Source organism: Prorops nasuta, unplaced genomic scaffold (assembly GCF_024137725.1).
Source record: "Prorops nasuta isolate Cenicafe-Biocafe unplaced genomic scaffold, Cenicafe_Pnas_1.2 PNAS00014, whole genome shotgun sequence".
Taxonomy (NCBI): domain Eukaryota; kingdom Metazoa; phylum Arthropoda; class Insecta; order Hymenoptera; family Bethylidae; genus Prorops; species Prorops nasuta.
Window position 1 is genome coordinate 367,080 of NW_027116811.1, and position 18,539 is coordinate 385,618.

At 30.6% G+C, this 18,539-nt stretch overlaps 3 protein-coding genes across 5 annotated transcripts; 1 reads left to right on the plus strand and 2 right to left on the minus strand.

Moving 5' to 3' along the window:
• Positions 1-261: 261 nt before the first annotated feature.
• Larp4B (La-related protein 4B) lies at positions 262-12,150 on the minus strand. 3 transcript variants are annotated; one of them, XM_066735249.1, is made up of 10 exons: positions 12,037-12,150; positions 10,170-10,536; positions 9,817-10,066; positions 9,570-9,710; positions 9,251-9,475; positions 9,016-9,161; positions 7,674-8,843; positions 5,822-6,026; positions 5,393-5,496; positions 262-5,301 (listed from the first exon to the last, which is right to left on the minus strand). In XM_066735249.1, exons 2-9 carry the CDS (start codon positions 10,523-10,525, stop codon positions 5,401-5,403), a joined length of 2,589 nt encoding a protein of 862 aa, XP_066591346.1. In that variant the 5' UTR covers positions 10,526-10,536; positions 12,037-12,150; the 3' UTR covers positions 262-5,301; positions 5,393-5,400. The 3 variants fall into 3 exon arrangements, with proteins under 3 accessions (XP_066591346.1, XP_066591347.1, XP_066591345.1); XM_066735250.1 differs by having other exon boundaries at positions 5,822-5,990; positions 11,784-12,104; XM_066735248.1 differs by having other exon boundaries at positions 11,784-12,104.
• A 314-nt stretch (positions 12,151-12,464) lies between these two features.
• Positions 12,465-15,422, minus strand: eIF1 (eukaryotic translation initiation factor eIF1). The gene is made up of 3 exons (XM_066735882.1): positions 15,173-15,422; positions 14,760-14,917; positions 12,465-14,210 (listed from the first exon to the last, which is right to left on the minus strand). Exons 1-3 carry the CDS (start codon positions 15,405-15,407, stop codon positions 14,064-14,066), a joined length of 540 nt encoding a protein of 179 aa, XP_066591979.1. The 5' UTR covers positions 15,408-15,422; the 3' UTR covers positions 12,465-14,063.
• A 351-nt stretch (positions 15,423-15,773) lies between these two features.
• Cog8 (conserved oligomeric Golgi complex subunit 8) lies at positions 15,774-18,203 on the plus strand. Its single transcript, XM_066735877.1, has 9 exons — positions 15,774-15,975; positions 16,054-16,125; positions 16,188-16,588; positions 16,653-16,866; positions 16,934-17,094; positions 17,156-17,431; positions 17,493-17,681; positions 17,743-17,898; positions 17,957-18,203. The coding sequence occupies exons 1-9, from the start codon at positions 15,921-15,923 to the stop codon at positions 18,188-18,190; spliced, it is 1,758 nt and encodes a 585-aa protein (XP_066591974.1). The 5' UTR covers positions 15,774-15,920; the 3' UTR covers positions 18,191-18,203.
• Positions 18,204-18,539: the final 336 nt, after the last annotated feature.

Consider the following 18,539-nt stretch of genomic DNA (forward strand, 5'->3'; position numbering starts at 1 on the left):
AAAATTTTTGACCAACCCATTATTGATATTTCTAAAGTAATAACACACACATATATATATATATATATATATATATATATATATATGTATATAGTAATCTTTCTGGGAGTCTAGACTTTAAAATACGACAAAAACATTTTCCTTAACTATTTTAACGCGCTATACGTTTGATCTGTTAATAAATTTATTAAGTAGAAAATTAATGTAGGGTTGATTTTAGTAGAGATTGGGGGAATACAGATAAAAATGAGTAATTTAAAATAAAAGGAAAATTTTTTACTGGTACACTATACAAAATTATTGTATTCTTAGCTTAATTTATAAGCTTTAATAGATATTTAATTATAATCATCATTCGGCTGAGGCTGAGTTGAATCGAAGCACTTTTCTCAATTAAACTACAAAGTTAAAATTATTAATATTTTGAGCAGATGAATTAAATAATTCTTGATGTATTCTTATAATGATAAACTAATATTTTAATTTCATATATACTTTTATATACACATATGTGCGACGTCGCATATAAAAACAAGGGGATCAGTGTCTCTTACTTGGTTCTACCTATTTTTTATATTAAACAACTAAAATGATACCATATATGTTTTAATTAATTTATGCATAAAAAAAAAGAAAGTTGTTTCTGTAAGGAAAGCTTTAGAGTCGTTTACGAAATATTTCAATTTTATTGTATACGAAGGTGCGAGCGACCTACGGTAGTAGCATAGCTATCAATTACGCTATTATATACTTTAACCAAGTCTATCGCACACGCACACGCACACGCACACACACACACACACACACATGGAATTTTATATCGAAATATCCTCCAATCAAGCAACCGAATAAAATGAAAGACGTGCAAAGACACTTTTTGAGGGCTGTTTAGGTAAGTTGCAAAAATATACAATTAAATATAGTGGTACCATATAAAAAAAATTTCAAGTAATTTTAAAATGATTTAAAAAACGACATTTCTTCAAAAATATTGTCCGTTAAATAGCAGCATTCTATCATATCAAACACAAACTTTTCTCCAAAGAATTTCTTCTCTTGAATTTTGAGAGCTTATACTAGAAAATCGATAGTGCATGATAAATGGAGCACATTTTATAGGTTGCCTAATAAATAATTGTATTCTTTCGGCAAACCGTGATTTATTTGATCTCTTTTAGAAACCTAAACACGAAATCGTAAAAAAATTAATTACATGCACTGTATGCTGATTACGATGTTGAATTTCAGAGGCTGACGTTCTTCTTTTGATAAAATGTCTCAACAAAGTTTTCAAAAAACATCAAATTGTATAAATATATATTTAAAGAAATGTCCCTCTCTTTTTACTCAACTGTCTTTAATACCGCTTACGGTAGAGAGTTCTAGATGAATTGTCTGAATATCAATATAGAGCAATTTGCCCCAGTAAAAATATCGAATTCTATATTTATCTCGTCTTTCCATCAATTTCTTTAACGATCCTCAGCACTATTATATCCTTAATTTAAACAATATTTGATTTTAATCGAGTCCGCACAATAGGCTTTTAGAATTAGATTAGTGTTAAAATAAGATTAAAGCGAATAACAGTAATTAATATTTAATTTTGAAATTCCTTACTTTACATAGTAATCAACGACCGCGCGCGCGCGCGCGCGCCGTAGACTATATTATTATAATACAGAAAGTTCCATAATAATTAAAAAATCAGACTTTCAAGGCCCCTAGCCTATCAAATAGGAGCACATTTATTATATTGTATTTTAGTCGGGCGTTTAATCTATTCACATTTTATTCTGATGCATGAAATAGCGACAGTTTATCAGACATGATATTGTAACTGTAATATTAACAAAAAGCAACACAATAAAATATGGTAACTATAATTGTCCTTTAAAATTAAATGCCGTTAAAACACTCTTTTAATAAATCTTTGACGAGAATTTTCTCTGTACACACAACTGACGGTACTGTATTTCGAGGCAATAGTTCAAATTTTTTCGCTCGATATCTTAAAGAGGAACTTTTATCGCGCAGATAATTACTCTATAAAATAATACATGCAATTTTATTTAAAAAAAAAGCACACGATGAATGACGCATTAATAATGAAAAAAAGAAAATATATCAATGTCTTCATCTTAAAGGGTAAGATTTTTTTCTTCTACCGAACCTACCGTACAATCTCAATAAACATAACAAAAAAGAAAAATAAACAATAAATGTATATGAATAATCATCGCAAATGTCCTCATAAAAGTGCTTAATTCAAACAAAAAACTTGCTCAAATTATATATTTAATATAAGCAACAATATAATAATAATAAAATAGGCAAGTAATTTTCACAGAATTATCAGTTTATCATCACTCGTCCATTTTTTTTCATTTTTATTGATAAACCCTTAATAATGCACGCAAAATAATTATAGAACTTGTCTGTTCTAATTCAAGATTTGATATGCTACAAAACTAATATCTTATAATCATTCGCCGGGTTTCACTTTTTAACATTAATAATATTACAAAAATATTAAATTTTGTACAACTTTTTCATTAAACCGCATTTGATCATTTGGTGGAAAGTACAGAATCGTAATATTGATACTTCGATAAGCTTTAAAAGCATGGAAAAAGGAACAAATTTACATGTGTGTTCATAAACTTAAGAATGATTGATGATTATAAAGAGTTATACCTATATGCTATGCAAATAGTTCAGTAATAATTAACACAAATACTACTTTGTCATTATTTTAATTACATTTATGAAAAAATAATTGTATTAGTTTTGAAAAAGTATAAATGGTGCGATAATTAAGTAATATAGGTACGTATTGTGCGAATTAAAAGATACTTTTAAAGATATAGGATCTTAAAGTACAATAGAATAAAAGAAATGAGTGCATTTAAATTGGATTTATCAATAAAAAAATGGTTTTCTCGAATAAAGCGGTATATATACTTTAATATTTACATTATCGATATCCATTGTAATTGTGTTTAGTCAAACAGAATTGACGAGATATAATAGTTAACAATAAAAATATGTCAGTACTTTAAATTGTATCAGCAAAAACCGACAACGAATAAACCAAAGTTAAGCAGTTTGCAGTTATAATTCAAAGTTGCGCAAAATCAACGCTTTTTTGTTTATTTAACAATTTGACATGTAAAAAAAGGCAGCATCGCAAACTTAAATTATAGGATTTTCGGTTTATTATTTTTTCGTTATGCAGGAGATTGGTTTCATTCGTTTTGTTTAGCATCTATTAGTTTAGTTTCTTTACGCATATCAGTAACAAATATATCATATGCGCTCTTTACTATAATGTTTAGGTACATATAATTGCATAACATCTAAAGCCAAGCTCCTGTAATATACACAACTCTTGAGGCACTTAAATATGTGCTCAAATACCATTGTTTCCGATAACTTATGTTACTTCGCTAAAGCATATCTCTTAATCATATGTTATCCTTTGTAACAGTTTAACGTCATAATAAAAGTGGTTCAGTGCCGTAATTAGGTATTTGAAATGCCTTAATTATAAACAAAAACTTCACCAAAACATTTTCCAGAATACCGAAAACGGGAAATATTTTATATTTGATCTTAGCTTAAATGGTATAAAATATTTTTAAAGCATCTAGCAAAGACTAGACTCAGATAGAATTCAGGGTACAATCATCGTTATATTTTCAAAATTGACTATATCTTTCGTTGAATGTACATTTTCATAGAAAATTATGTTATTATCAGTTTATGCCTTTCAATCATCATAAAAACATTGACAATATTGCCTGCGATCTTATAATGAAAAAGACAAGTTTTTTCCTTTATTAATTCATATAAAATTAGGTTACATATCTACACACACATACGCGCACGTGCACGCCCTTACACGTGTATATAGTATATATAAGTTTAATTATCAATAAATTTTAATCAAAAATAAAATGCGCCGAACCTACATGAACTTTTTTTTTCTAATATATGTAATATTAGAATTTTCTTGTAAACAATAACTTCCAGTTGTTCTAAATATATAAACATTCATAGATATTAAGATATTATAAAGTATCTTTATTTACACTTTTAATAATTAATATTAAAAATTGAAACACTTATTTTATGGTTTAATGGAAAAATATGAGCTTTGTTACGAATAATAAAGCATAATAACAATATTGTTTCTTATATCTTTCTAATCTTTTTCTGAAATAGTGCTTAATATTCTTATATAACGCTTTCCTTATTCTATGCTAAGAGAGAATAACAAAAAACATACGGTAACAATAACATTATGCTGCTACTCTATTGAATTAAAAATTACTGAAAATAAGGACAAATTTATCTTTGTTACATAATAATGAAAGATTGGTTAAAGATATTCTGTCTGCGCTTGCAAGGATACTTTGTTAGGACATTTGATCTTTTTTCATATATTGTATTGTATTAATTAGCTTATTTTTAAACTTGACAATTTCTTAACAGATATTTCGATAAATTTACTAATCTGAACAAATGAAACTCATTGTGGTATATACTGTATTTCTATATTTTTTTTGTTTAAACAATCGTAAAAAAAAGACAACAAAGTTTAAAAGTTGCCGTTATACAAAATATTCTGAGAAATATTTTTGACACAGTATCGACGTAATCAATATTCTGGAAAATGTATTGAAACTGATTGCATATGAAAGTCGATTAAACAATAAAGTAAAATATAAGAACAGGTAGAAAGTATTTTGAAATAATTCCTCTGTGTCCATAATTGGTTATGTTACCGTCAGATTATTTGAAAAAGGATCAATTTGAACAAAATATGCACATTATGTTTCGTTGCCTATATAGAACGCATATTTAACTGTATGCATATATCAGGATTTGGCACAAAGTGAAGCATTTCTCAGTTACGGCCCTGTATTATGCAAAAGGCGAAATTGGGAAGGGAAGAAAGGAATCAAAAGATTATTACCTTAGTGTAACATTTTTACAGGCTAACAAATATGTACCTCCAAAATCACAGAACCAAAGCATAACAATACTCTCCTACACAATGTATTATCCTGCCAGCAAACATATCTCAATTATAGGGTGAATTACTGTCTTTTGAAAACAATGTGTGATAATCCATATTTAATCAATACCACACTACATTCATTGCAGGCGAAGTCTCTGTACAATGTAAAAAGTTTTCTTCCTGCCCTTCAAATCACATTAGGGCAAAGCAATTAAATTCACTCCATTTATTCCTCTCAAAGGGTAACTGCTGAATATCATTCTTCGTAGCAGTATCTAAAAGTTTATAGAAAATCATTTAATGAGAAAATGTTTCATTTAAACCTTTATCAAAAAATGATAAAGCGATAGATTTTTAAATACATACATATTAGCTTAAAGATTTCCATCCCTCTCATCGGTTTTGTGTTTTGTACAAGGTAGTTCACGACAATGCTGTGCTACTTGGGCATAACTTGGCCTTGTAAGATCCTAAGATACAAATAAAATATTATATATTATATCATTTTTTAATGATTATTTTTTTTCATGATGTAGCAAAATCAGAAGATCCTGTACATGCTAACAATAAAATAATCAATGTGTTACATTAAAATTAACACTGATTAGCACAGGGGATAATTTCAAAATTAAAATTTTCTTTATAATTCAAAAATGTTAGTAGTCATTAATGTAATTTAACATTTTTATTTTAGTTTCTTAAAATCACATAATAGAGTAGAAAGGATTAAATAAAGATAAAAGTCATATTTCAGAAGGAAAATTGATATAATAATATGGTAGTTTTTATGTTTACCAAAGGAAATGTAGAAGTCACTCCAGATTGTGAAGATTGATTTTGCGCGGGAGTAGCGTTGTTGCAGTCACACCTCGTCACTAGCTCAGATTCTTCCGTGACGTGTGCATTAGTGGTTACAGCTTCGTCCACGCCATTCACCATGTTAGTGCCATCAGTCTTTACAGATCTGTCAGCGGTGTATTTTGGTAATAAAGGTCTAAACCTGAGCGTGCATAATTATAAATATGTACATAACATTAATTACGTTAAAAATGAATTACTGAAATGCATTTAATCCAGTTCATGCACATACATATTTATAGACATCTAATTAGCCAATAATAGGATTAGGTCTTGCAAAGGTTGCAATATATGGTTAAAACAACTAGCAGGCACACAATTTATTTGTTCTCGTTGACAATATGATTTTGTTGCAATTATCAAATTAATATTGAACCATGTTACCCAATATTACAGCTTGTCATTGTATTAAGAGTTGAAGATTTATTGAAACTGTTTTTAAAAATAAGTCAAACAAGTAATGTTATATTGTGCAAAAGATGTCATATAACATATATAATTAACATAATCTAATATAATCATAACACAATAAAATAAAAACCATATTTATAAACGTAATAGGTAGTTTTAAATAATGTAATCCAGCCCTTAGTAAAGTACTTATTGCAAATTGAAAAGTGCTTAACTTGATACTTCTCAGTTGTGGTGTAATCTACTCATCTTTTTCTATTGGTAGATTTCACCAGAATCCTATTCGGATCAATAAGCATTCGCAAATTAAGTAACTTTTAATACTTATAACTTCTAGAATAAGACCTAAATTTAAAAATGGTGTAGAAATTTTTTTCTTAGAATTATTTATACTATCCTAATTTATGCGTTTGGTTAGAATTAACCAGTCACCCGGTATATGTGTACGCAAAAAATGTGGATGTATGTATGATATCAGTAATCTAATTGATAAGCTCTTTGGGGCTATATTATATTCAAATTCTCATCTTGGCATTCATCAAATTATATTGTGCTTGAAATATTTCTTTTCTATTTTACTTTCGCTACATAAACAGAATAAAGCAGAGTTTGATGTTAAAAGAATTAGAAAATTATAATAATGGATATACAATACCAATTAAACAACATGTACTGATATTATAAACTCAGTGAAAATTATTATACTTATTTAATAATTATTGTTCTTATTTTACATCAAAATATTATAAGGTAAAATAATTTAAATTACATTCCCGTTATATCGAAAAAATGTGTACACTTATTTTAATTACGTTACATAGACCTTTTTTCCTTCACTAATTTTACTATTTTTTCATAAATTTATCAAAGTACCAATGAAAAAAAATATTTACTAAAACATATATTCTTTTAAATTTAAGATATATTTTAATTAGAAATTATTTTGTATTTTTTACGAGAACAAATGAGTATGTAAAGCCTGTGTAAAACTGATGATTTAACGCATTTATAAAAATGTATACGTTTGAAAATAATATGTTACTTTTCTTTAGAAAAAATGAAAAAAAGGATTTAATAATTAACCCAAAAAATGATCACATCATACATGTGACTGACTCATGCAAATTATATATGTACACACGCCCACAGTAATAAGAATGATGGTTACGATTAAAGCAATACAAAGGCTAGATGCTCCTCTTTTTCAATATTTCTTTCTAGTTTTGAAAAATGAATCAAACAGTTTGTGTACTAAATTCCCAATGTCACAAAAAGAATAAAAGACATACTATAGGCCCATTTACCTGTATGCCAAGAGCTTGAATGTATGTATATATATATGAATATTACTTTACATATAAAAATGAAACACACTCACTTATCGGGAGACGACGGGGGAGTAAGAGTGATGGTACTGAGAGCAATATCTGTAGAGTCTGTGTGGCTTGCTGAAGGATTAGAATTCGAAGCTGTAGATCCAGTAGCGGTAGCAGTTGTAGAAACAGTAGCAGTAGTAGCAACAAGAGTTGTGGCGGTGGATACAACCAACGGGGATGTACCGGGCACCAAAAAGGCTGATGAGGAAGAACCAGTGAAATTCGCACTGGCAGTTATAGCTGCAGTCAAGACAGCAGCAACAGTAGTGTTGGTAGTAGTAGTAATAGATTCAATTGTAGATGCCGCAACAGTCTCCGTTGTCAAGCTCGAATGGCTTGCAGCACAGGTCTGTGCTACTGGTACTGTTGGGCCTGAACCTGGACTCGTCGATCTGCTGCTATTGTTGCAAGCTGTTGATTGCTGCTGATGTTGTTGATAATGAGAAGTTCCTGGCCCCGTACTTGCACTAGAACTCGCGATCATTGTCTCTTTTTCTTTCGTACTTTTTAGTTTTGCAGTCCCCTTCACCACATCCGAGAGTCTATTTTGTGATAACAACAATGAACCATCTGTCCCTGGAATTTCATTGGAAGCATTGTGAGACTTTGTAAGATCGGCATCTAGACCGGGAAGAGGTGGAAAAGCGGAGGCTTCCAAATCAAATTGTGCCCCACGATTGCATTGTGCATTGTTGCTAGTTATGGTAGATTCTCTGATAGCCGGTAGTTGATTGTTGTTATTGTTGGCTTTAGTTAACGTGTCTTGATCTTTGGTCCTGCGGTGTATACGATGACGTGGAAACTGAATTTGTCCTGAATCCAAGTTTTGAACATCATTATCAGGCGGGCCTTTTGAATGGCTACTATTAAATTGGCTCTCCCCTGTCAATGGAGTTGTGTGTGAGGAATGAAACTTTGTGCCCGATTGATAGGAAGAAGTAGCTGATTTCGTTATAGGCATATTTGAAGAAAACGCTGGGATCGAGGATCCTATATTCGATACCTGTCCACCACTACTTATTAGAGGATGGAAGGTCCGTCCCATTTGTACTATACTACTACTAATATTACTAGTAGTGCCACTACTGTTACCGCAACTGCCGCCACCGCCACTACCACCACTGCTACCATCTCCCATATTCCCTCTATCAGGTCCATTTCTTTGCTTATTTCTGTAATTCATATTTATACAGCATTTGTATTTTGTTACTCACTTCCATGACAATATCTAAATAACCGAATTTTAATTTAAACATACACTATAATAAAGATATTGCAAAAGATTTGTTTTGATGCACAATAATAGCTTTAGTATTAAAAAGTACCATAACAAGCCTTCTTTACCTGTGTCGCGGATTGTATCTCGTGTTTTGTGGTTTGAATGTATTGTGCGGAGTTATTCCATTCATCGTAAAAACACCAGACATATCAAAATAAGCTGGACTCGCGGGTCCCCACGGCATCATGCCAGGTGGGTAAAATGGTTGATGCTGAAGAACCAAATTACACGCAATTATTTTTAATACCGCTTGTTTCTCACAAATATTATTATAAATATGAAAATTAGAAAACTACTTACATAAAGATGCACCTGATTAGCATATGGCGACATTGTTGTTTGTGGCATGGTAGTACCATTCGAATACAAGAAGCGTTGTTGCCCAGCCGAGTAGCTACTCGGATCATAAACTGAAGGCGGTGGAGGGGTTCTATATCCATTTTTGATACCACCAACTCCAGTCACTGTCGGTATAGGTAGCCTATTCATCGGTTTTGCTTTGATGCGTGCCATTATTGGCTTTCCCTGAAAATTTTCCATAAGTAAATTTTTGTACGATTAGCAATCCATATGATTCAAGAAAAAATACTATTTTAAAATTGTTAATCAATGTTCCTACCTGAAATTCTCTAACCTCCTCCCGTAAAAACCTATAGGCCTTTTGAGCATCTTCATCGGATTCAAAGGTAACATACCAAGAGCTATTGTGTGCAAATTCACAGGAAATAAACCTTGGACAGCCTTCTCCCAAAAAGAGATTCTGTAAATATTTTTTATTTTTAAGGAGATATTTGATACAATAATAAAACTAATATAGAGAAAAATACAAAGCATATTGCTTTTAGAAATTTTTGTATAATACTAACTTTGACATCTTCCAGTGGTGTACTGTCTGGTATTTCACGTAGAATGACAATACATCTTTTATGATTAGGTCTCACTTTTTGCCCTTCTTCATCAACTTGAACATTAGGAGATTCTCTTAAAACCTCTGTTATAAGTTTTATATCCTTTGTTAATCGTTTAACTTGATTAAAATTGGCTACTGTCCATATTGGTACATACTGATCATTATCCATTTGAGATAATAAATATGTATCATTTGCTAAATTTTCTCTAAAAAAGAAAAGTTTTGGAGGTTTTTATCATTTTTATGGTACTTTAAGTGAAATTTTCTATAATAAAATTCTAATTCATTTGCTCAGATTTATAAATGTACCTAGAAAAATAATATTCCAGTTGCGAAGAGAGCAATTGTTTCAACTGTTCCAGAGGTATCCCAGGGACAGAAAGTTCAGCCATTGGAACAGATGAGACTGACGCATCACCTACAGTAGTAATATCCAATGGATTGTATCCAATTGCAGCACCTACTCCTATAGCATGCTGAGACGAAGACTCTATGCTGGTAGCTCCTGTATCAAGTATTAGTTCATTTCCACTTGGTGTTCCGTTCATGACACTATATTCTAAATTAGATGCACTATTTCCAATTGGACTTCCAACAGAACCCAAAGATTCAGGGGTGGCTGGGTAAACCGCCCCTGGTGGAAGCTTCCCAATGTCCCCATTCATGTACACGTACCCTATGAAAAAGAAATAAGAAACTGATTGTGCAATTTATGTTAAAATAAACTTTGTAATAAAATTTTTTCATACATGTCAATTTACAATTGACATTTATAAACTATTTAATCAAAACATCTCTCTTTTTATGGTTTAAAAATTTAAGGTTGATATAATACAATATATCTTTATTGAAAATGTTTCAAAAAATTTTAACGATAGGTTGCTAATTGAGAAAACTCTAAGCTCCATGATGATTCCATTTCATTAACAGAAAACAATTTTATCTCAACAATAAAATCTGTACTTCATACATATTTATAAATCAATCTGCAAAACAAATAAATACAAAGGTAACAATAGTCAACGAAAACTTTCTGCTTAATAATTATTGGTTGATTTTATGAATAAGTCAGTAACCTTGAAATATGACCTCTTGTATTTTGCATGTCAATGTAAAGTATAAAGAAAGTAATCTGTTGTCATTGCAATATTTCCATGACATACTGTTGCTTAAGAAATATGTTACTCGTTGGTGTTATACAAGTGTTTCATTCTAAATTTTAATATTATGAAATGCTACTATAGAAAGATAGGGATAGATATAAAGAGAAAGGTATAAGAGGGGTATTAGAAAATTAAGTTAAAATGTTCAACTAATTAAATTGATAATAAGTTAATAACATTAGATATGCCATAATTAATTAATAAGCTCATGTAGGTGAATTGGAAATTAAGCGAAAAAGCTTATTGCGTATAGGTATCAGTCAATATTGTATAGTTGGTAGACCATTCTGATTCTGAGACTTTTGAGATAAATGCAGGCATTAGAGATTTTATAGAAATGTTGATGAGCTATTCAAAAGGAAATGAATTTGACACTATGGTAGTAATCTCAAATTTAGGTGAACATAAAAAGAAGAAAAGGCGAGATGTTTAAATAATTTTATAAAATGATGATTGGTTTGTAAAATGTAATCAAGAGATTCCTGCATGATAATGGCTCATGCTTTATGATGCTCTTGTTGAGATTCTATAGAAGCATAGCACATGCGGATTGAAATGTCACATAATATCCTTTTAATAGAAGACTTTAGAAGAAATTATGGCGTAAAAAGTGAAAATTTTGAAAGTACAAGATATGCAATATGTTGGATGAGACTAGCCAAATATAGAGTGGTGTGTTGGCCGGGCCAACAAGCATCGCGCGTGTAGGTACTGTGACAACCACTTAGAGATTACACTTATGCGTATCGAATGTCGTTACCGAAATCACTATTCATCCCGAAACAATCCCGGATTCCATGTGCCTTTATCAATAGGTCTCTGCAGCTTCGTTTACTGGCTCGTTCTCGAGGTGTAAGAGTATCGTGAGGGCACACGACCGTGTACAAAAAATCAAATCTTACTCCTCACCCCTATGTTAAGCTTACTTAGCCACAAACGTGTGTTTTTATTCTTCTACATCATTTCGATATTAATCTGAGCTGTGCCGTCTGATAAATTTGCTAATTTCTTACCGAGAGGATGAATCAACTCAACACAATTTCTCAAGGAAACTACAAAATGGCCGACACAGAAAGGCACATGCCGTGGCTCGATGCATTGTGGGTCGCTGCTTGGTATTTGGTATGTAGTCCGATCCGAGTGACGTCTACTGGCATTTCTTTCATTCACTTTACAATTAGCTACTCTCTTGTATACCCGCCAAAATTTTAAACATCTCATTTACACTATGATTTTCTTTTTATAAAACTCTAGCTGTTTATCTTTCATTTTATCTCCTTACAAATGGTACGAATTATATTCAATTCATTTAAAATAAATATATACATTTTATACTACTTTACTCTCATCGTTTGTCGCTGCATCCCATATTATTATTGTCTTATATATAATTTTTTAATTAAATAAAATAAAAAATATTCTTATTATACAATACAATTTTAATCGATTTATTAATTTTTACAATTTTAATGAATACATACATCAAGAAATGTAAATATATATGGAAAATATACAAGAAATATTTTTAATTTCGTCGATATTTAAAATCAATTCGCAAAACTTATTCTTATCAACCTATAATCAAGAGAGAGAAAGAGAGAAAGAAGCTTATGCCAAAAGCTTTTAAAAAACAGTATAACGATCAACTTTGGCGGTATGATTAATTTCATATATGTATAGAATTAGCAAAAAACCGTTTTCAGTCGAACTAAAAAGAGTGAGAGAATAAGACTTTTTTCTTATTACATATTTACAGTTATCCAGAATATTTAAAAAATTTTAACCATTCATAGCTCTAATGCATTTATCTAATATTATTACAAATATTAATCGAGCTAATAACAAAAAGAGAGCAGCCTATGAATTTTAATATTCTACCTCAAATTTATAAGACCTATTGAACACTAGTGAGAACAAAGTGATGTCACTGTTACATCAGCGACTGTTAACGTTTCACATAGATTTTACTTGATAATATAAATGTGATTGTTATTTAAAACTATGATGTTATTTAAATTTGCTCCTGTTGACAGTTACATACAGTACAAAAGAAGTTCAAAAAAAGGGTAGTATATGGTATTAAAACAATTCTTTACTTGAAGCTAATTTTTAGCATGATTAGTATGTATACAAATATATTTGTAAATTAATAAAAGGTGCTAAAGAACTCTCAATCGCAACATTTTCTACTCACAATGATATTACAGTATAATATATTTGATGTACTTTACATATTGCTGTTTAAATGTATTATGAATAAAAAATTTTTGTTATTTTACACTAACAGTTTTTAGGGAATAGCATGTTAAAGGATCGAACAGAATACGATTTATTCAATCATAATAGCTACATTTTTATTGAAAGTAACTGTCAATACTGCTTGAAAATGAAAAATAAAAAGAAATTTCTTACCAATAGGTTTTAATAAACACAATTAACAAGGCACAAAATTGGAGTAGACATGATGTTTAGTAGAAATTGAATTATATTCTCATTGTACTTAAAAAGCAAAACATATTACTTTGTTATTTTTTATAAAACCAATCCAAATCCTAAAAAAGAGTGCTGTAATTTCTCTGAACACGTCTATCGAGCCCAGATACATACTATCTAATACCAAAATAAAGGCCCATCTGTTACTACTTGTATATATGCTGTATATATGTTATTATTTTGCCTCTTCTCAAAATTCTATCATTAGAGTTATTACTTTAAATTTGATATCTTCTGTGGATTATCTAACATAAGACTGTAAAATATTGCTTTCTATAATTTTATAAAATTTCCTGATAAAATCTTGTGCCTACACTGATCTTGTTATACATACATACATATATACCACATATACATATATATACATATAAATATATATATGTATATATTTATATAATCTTTTATTGAATATGTATATATGTGTGTATATTATGAGAGTATTCCACAAAGTATCAACAAGTTGCAATGACTGATACAGATAATTTAAGGTGATAAGTTGATGAAAATGGAACTGTTGCCTCAGGTTGTGACATTGGTGTTTTGCTATTTAAAAACCATGGACTTTTAGCTGGTCAGGTTTGGCCAGACCTGACTTTGTAAGCCACTGGCATATATTTTCGCGCTGATCCCCCTGCAGCTGGAGCACCTCCCCGTACTCTGGATGTTCGATTACTGTTCCATTGCAGGCAAACTCCTTAAAAAAAAAAAAAAAAAAAATAAGAAATAAATCTTTCTATAGTTGTCTTTGCAGGACAAAAATCAAATATCAGTTTAAACATTTTTCTCTAAAGCATTAAGTTAATTATAATAACCTTATTTATACAAAAATAAACTTGTAGAAATTTGAGCTATTAAATAAAGTATTGAAATAATTTACAATCTTATCGAAGCTGTGATCTATTTTAATAATTCATTTGTCTCATTTCATTGAAATTATTTCAAAAATTCTTTATTACTTCTGTATCGAACGAAAAGATTTAATCCGCGTCAATTCTAATTATAGCACAGCCTTTAAAAGTGTCAAGAGACGCGATGTATGCGCCAAAGTTTTAAAAACCAATATAAGCGATCTCATTCTCTCTCTCTCTCTTTCTCTCTCTCTTTCATTATTTCTTTCTTGTCCTCCAAACCCCTCCATTCTGACATATACATTCACGTCTTCCTCAACCTCACACAGTCTCTGTTTCTGTCTCTGTCTCTGTCTTTCTCTATCTCTATCTCTTTTTCTCCCTCTCACGCTTACCTTTTTACATGCCCGTACAATTTTTTTCAAGTCATATTCAGAAGAGAGTCCTTGTACTGTCGTTAAGGTCTTACGACCATTTCGTTGTTGAATCCTTATATGCACAAGACCGTCCTGGACATCATCATCTGAACCCTTAATTGCATCTGCAAACGGGTCTAAAAGAGGAGGCAAATTTGGCTATTATACGAATAATTGAATTATTATTAATAAATAAAACAACATTATTTGTAGATATATGTTATTTGTAACATGAACTATTTTGGCAGGGTAAAGAAATCTTTTTGGGAAAAAATCTTCAATTACGCACTGTAGCGCAAGGGAAGACGCTATCGCCATTTTGACAAAACCTTCTTCTGGAACACCACCAAATCACCGACGAGTTTGAAGTTTACACAAAATATTATATTTACCGAATGTGTTGAGATTCTGGATGGACATACGACAAACAAAATATATCCCTTGGAGATATAGAACTGCAAATTGCAACTGCAGTTGAGATAAGTAATAGATGATATAGGATATTAGAGTTAGTGCGCAAGAATACTGAGCTGCTAAACCAAAAAATCTAGTGCCTTTGCCTTGTAGGAGAGCCGAACTCAGATCGGTCGGGATCGGGGAGGAGGCAGCCGGAAGTAAAAGTTGCATTTGTCACGAGGTAATGGGTGGGGTTGCGCCTGCGTTTCGAAATACATTTATTTTAGACATATAGAGGGCATTCCAGTTTTCTGTGCATTACCATTGGCTGCGTTTCAAAACTTTAGCGCTACGGTAGTGCTAGGTAAGATACGTGTCATGATTGGTCAAATTGATTCAACTGACCAATCATGATATAGCGCTACCTTAGCGCTTAAAATTTGAAACGCAACCATTGGCCGCTTGCAAACCCATAACTGCAGCCCATAAGGTGCTTTCTACCCAATGCTTATTGGTTCAACGGTCAGTGATATTTCAATTTGACCAATCATATATTGAGTATTTTTCGCAGCGTTGAGAAACCAGTATAGATTACTGAACGTAGCCGCGGTAAAGAAACTCAGAGAAAAAAACCCTAATTGAAATTGACAAGAGTTGGTGTTGGTTGGTGTCAATGGTGTCAGTTGGTGTTGGCAACGCTGATTGTTCTATATGTAGGTAGTATGTATTATTTATGTTGTTAAAATGGATGTTGATACTGAGAAAGTAATAGATTTAGTGTTTCGTGAAGGTTTAATAGGTAAATATCATGTATACTTCAAATTCAATTAACATATATATTTATACAGTAAAGATTTTAATTAATTAACTTTTACAGCTTCTTGGAAAGAGAGTCCAGAATTGTATCAGTATTTATCAAAATTAGGGGGATTTGATGTCGATCAGCTGAGTATGTATATATGAAAATATTAGTCAATTTTATTTCATGCTAAATGCTTAAATATTTTTTAGATAAAGAGCCTGATCTACTAACTCAGGAAAAAAATGTTGTTTTACAAGCGACACAAGAGCTAGTTTTTACCAATTATAAAACATTTATTCAAACTGCAGATAGCTCCAGAGAAATTTTCCAGCAGTTTAGTGATACTGAAGGCCGTCTTGATAAACTTATACAAAAGATACCACAATTTGTTGAAAAATGTCAGCAGTTTTGTAACACTTCTAAAGATATTAATTCACACAGAAGAATAAATAGTTTAACATTAACTAGAAATGCAGAATTATTAGAAGTTTTAGAGATGCCTCAATTAATGGAGTCTTGCTTAAGAAGTAATCAATATAATGAAGCATTAGAATTATCTCAATATGCCCGCCAACTAGGTGCTAAGCATGGGCACATTCCTATCATTGCGGTATGTGGTATATACAACAAAGAATTCTTTATTACAATTATAATAATGTTTGTACATTCTTTAGTCTATAGTATCAGATATTGAAAGTAGCTGGTCTGGCATGGTTGAACAAGTAGTAAACTCTTTGAGAGGAGATCTGCCTCTCCCTAGATGTTTGCAACTCATTGGGCTTTTAAGATCTATGGATGCTTTTACAGAGCCAGAGCTCAGAATAAAATTTCTTCAAGCACGAGATAGCTGGCTTCAGGGTCTTTTACAAGCTATTCCAAAAGAGGATTGTAAGCTGAGAATATTTCACTTTTAAACAATAAATATAAATAAATTTATAGCCTTGCATATCCACAGATAATCTTCATATAACCAAAACGATAGAATTATCAAGGATTCATTTATTTAATATAATAACGCAGTATAGGGCAATGTTTAATGATGATGACATAACAACATCAGAAAGAGATAAAGCTGTAAATGAATCATCTATATTTTATCACTGGCTCGAAGTGAAGGTATATTTGATATATGCTCAAATCTAGTATCATTTAAGTGAATGTAGTAGTTTATTTTTAGATAAGCCAATTTCTTACGACATTAGAGCAAGATTTACTTGAAGTAACTTCCATTGATTCCATACTGGGTCAATGTACATACTTTGCATTATCGTTCGGTAGAGTTGGTGCAGATTTCAGTGGAAGAATGGCGGAAATATTTATAAGAGTTATTGGTGATAAGCTGGAGAATAATATACGAAATACAACAAGGAAATTTGAGAAAGATATGGAAACATTTACATTAATTAATAAATTACAAAGAACTGATATAAGAATGGATGCTGCTACAAAATCTGTAGGTTCTTAAAAATTGATTTTCTTTCTATATAAAAAATTAACATTTATACTTTTTAAAGGAAAATCCACCAGAACAGCTTGTAGAATTTTATCCTTTAGCAGAATATTGTAATGGACTAATATCAGTCTTTAACGAATTAAGGCTATGTCCGCCAGTATCTTTATCAACGTTTTTCGTAAAACATTTACAAGAGTCGTTGCTCAACGTTGCAAAAGCTATGCTTATATTTTACAAACAAGAACAACAGGTATTTTCTATTAAAAAAATATATTTATTTTGTTCCATTAATCATATAAAACAATTGGCAGGCCTTTACTACTGCTGAAAGAGAAAATATGATAAGGTTTGCACAATGCTTAAGTGAACATTTAATACCTTACATACAATACTGCATTTATGCAATTTTTCCGCTCAATCAAATAGCATTGCATCTAGGAATTTCTGAAAGCTCATTACAGCAGCAGGTAATATACTTAATTGATTCTTAAGTACATAATTTTTAAATTAACATTTGTGTTGCAGGCTACAATGAATCTTGACTTGAAAAATATTTTAGAGCCAATTGCTCTGTTGTTACCTATAAAAACTAGTGTAGCTGATGCCAATGTATCTAAAATACATTCATTTACATCAAAGCTTTCTGCGCAATCAAAGGTAGATACTCTACTACCCAGTGTAGATTCTACAGTTGGGCAGAGCTTACAAAAAGACGAAATGACATTAAAAGATAATTTACGCGAATCAACTAGTACATAGAAAGTACTATGAAACATATCAGTCAATTTGAAAAGAGTTAACATTTAAATGAATTTTATTCCACAGTAATTGAAATATAAAATTTCGTACTATTCACAATTACATTGAAATCTGTAAATATAAATAATATATTAGATATATTTGGTAACATTTTTTTCAGTTCTGAAACATTACCATGAATATAAAAGAAATTGTTATATTTAATATATCATTTGTATTCTTCATGGTACAAATTTGTAGAATAATTGCTGTCATTTTAATAAAGTGTAACTTAATTGCTTTTTACTAATCCGGTTTAAATAATTCAAGTAAAGGCAATAAACTTTTAACGCATGTATACATTATTAAT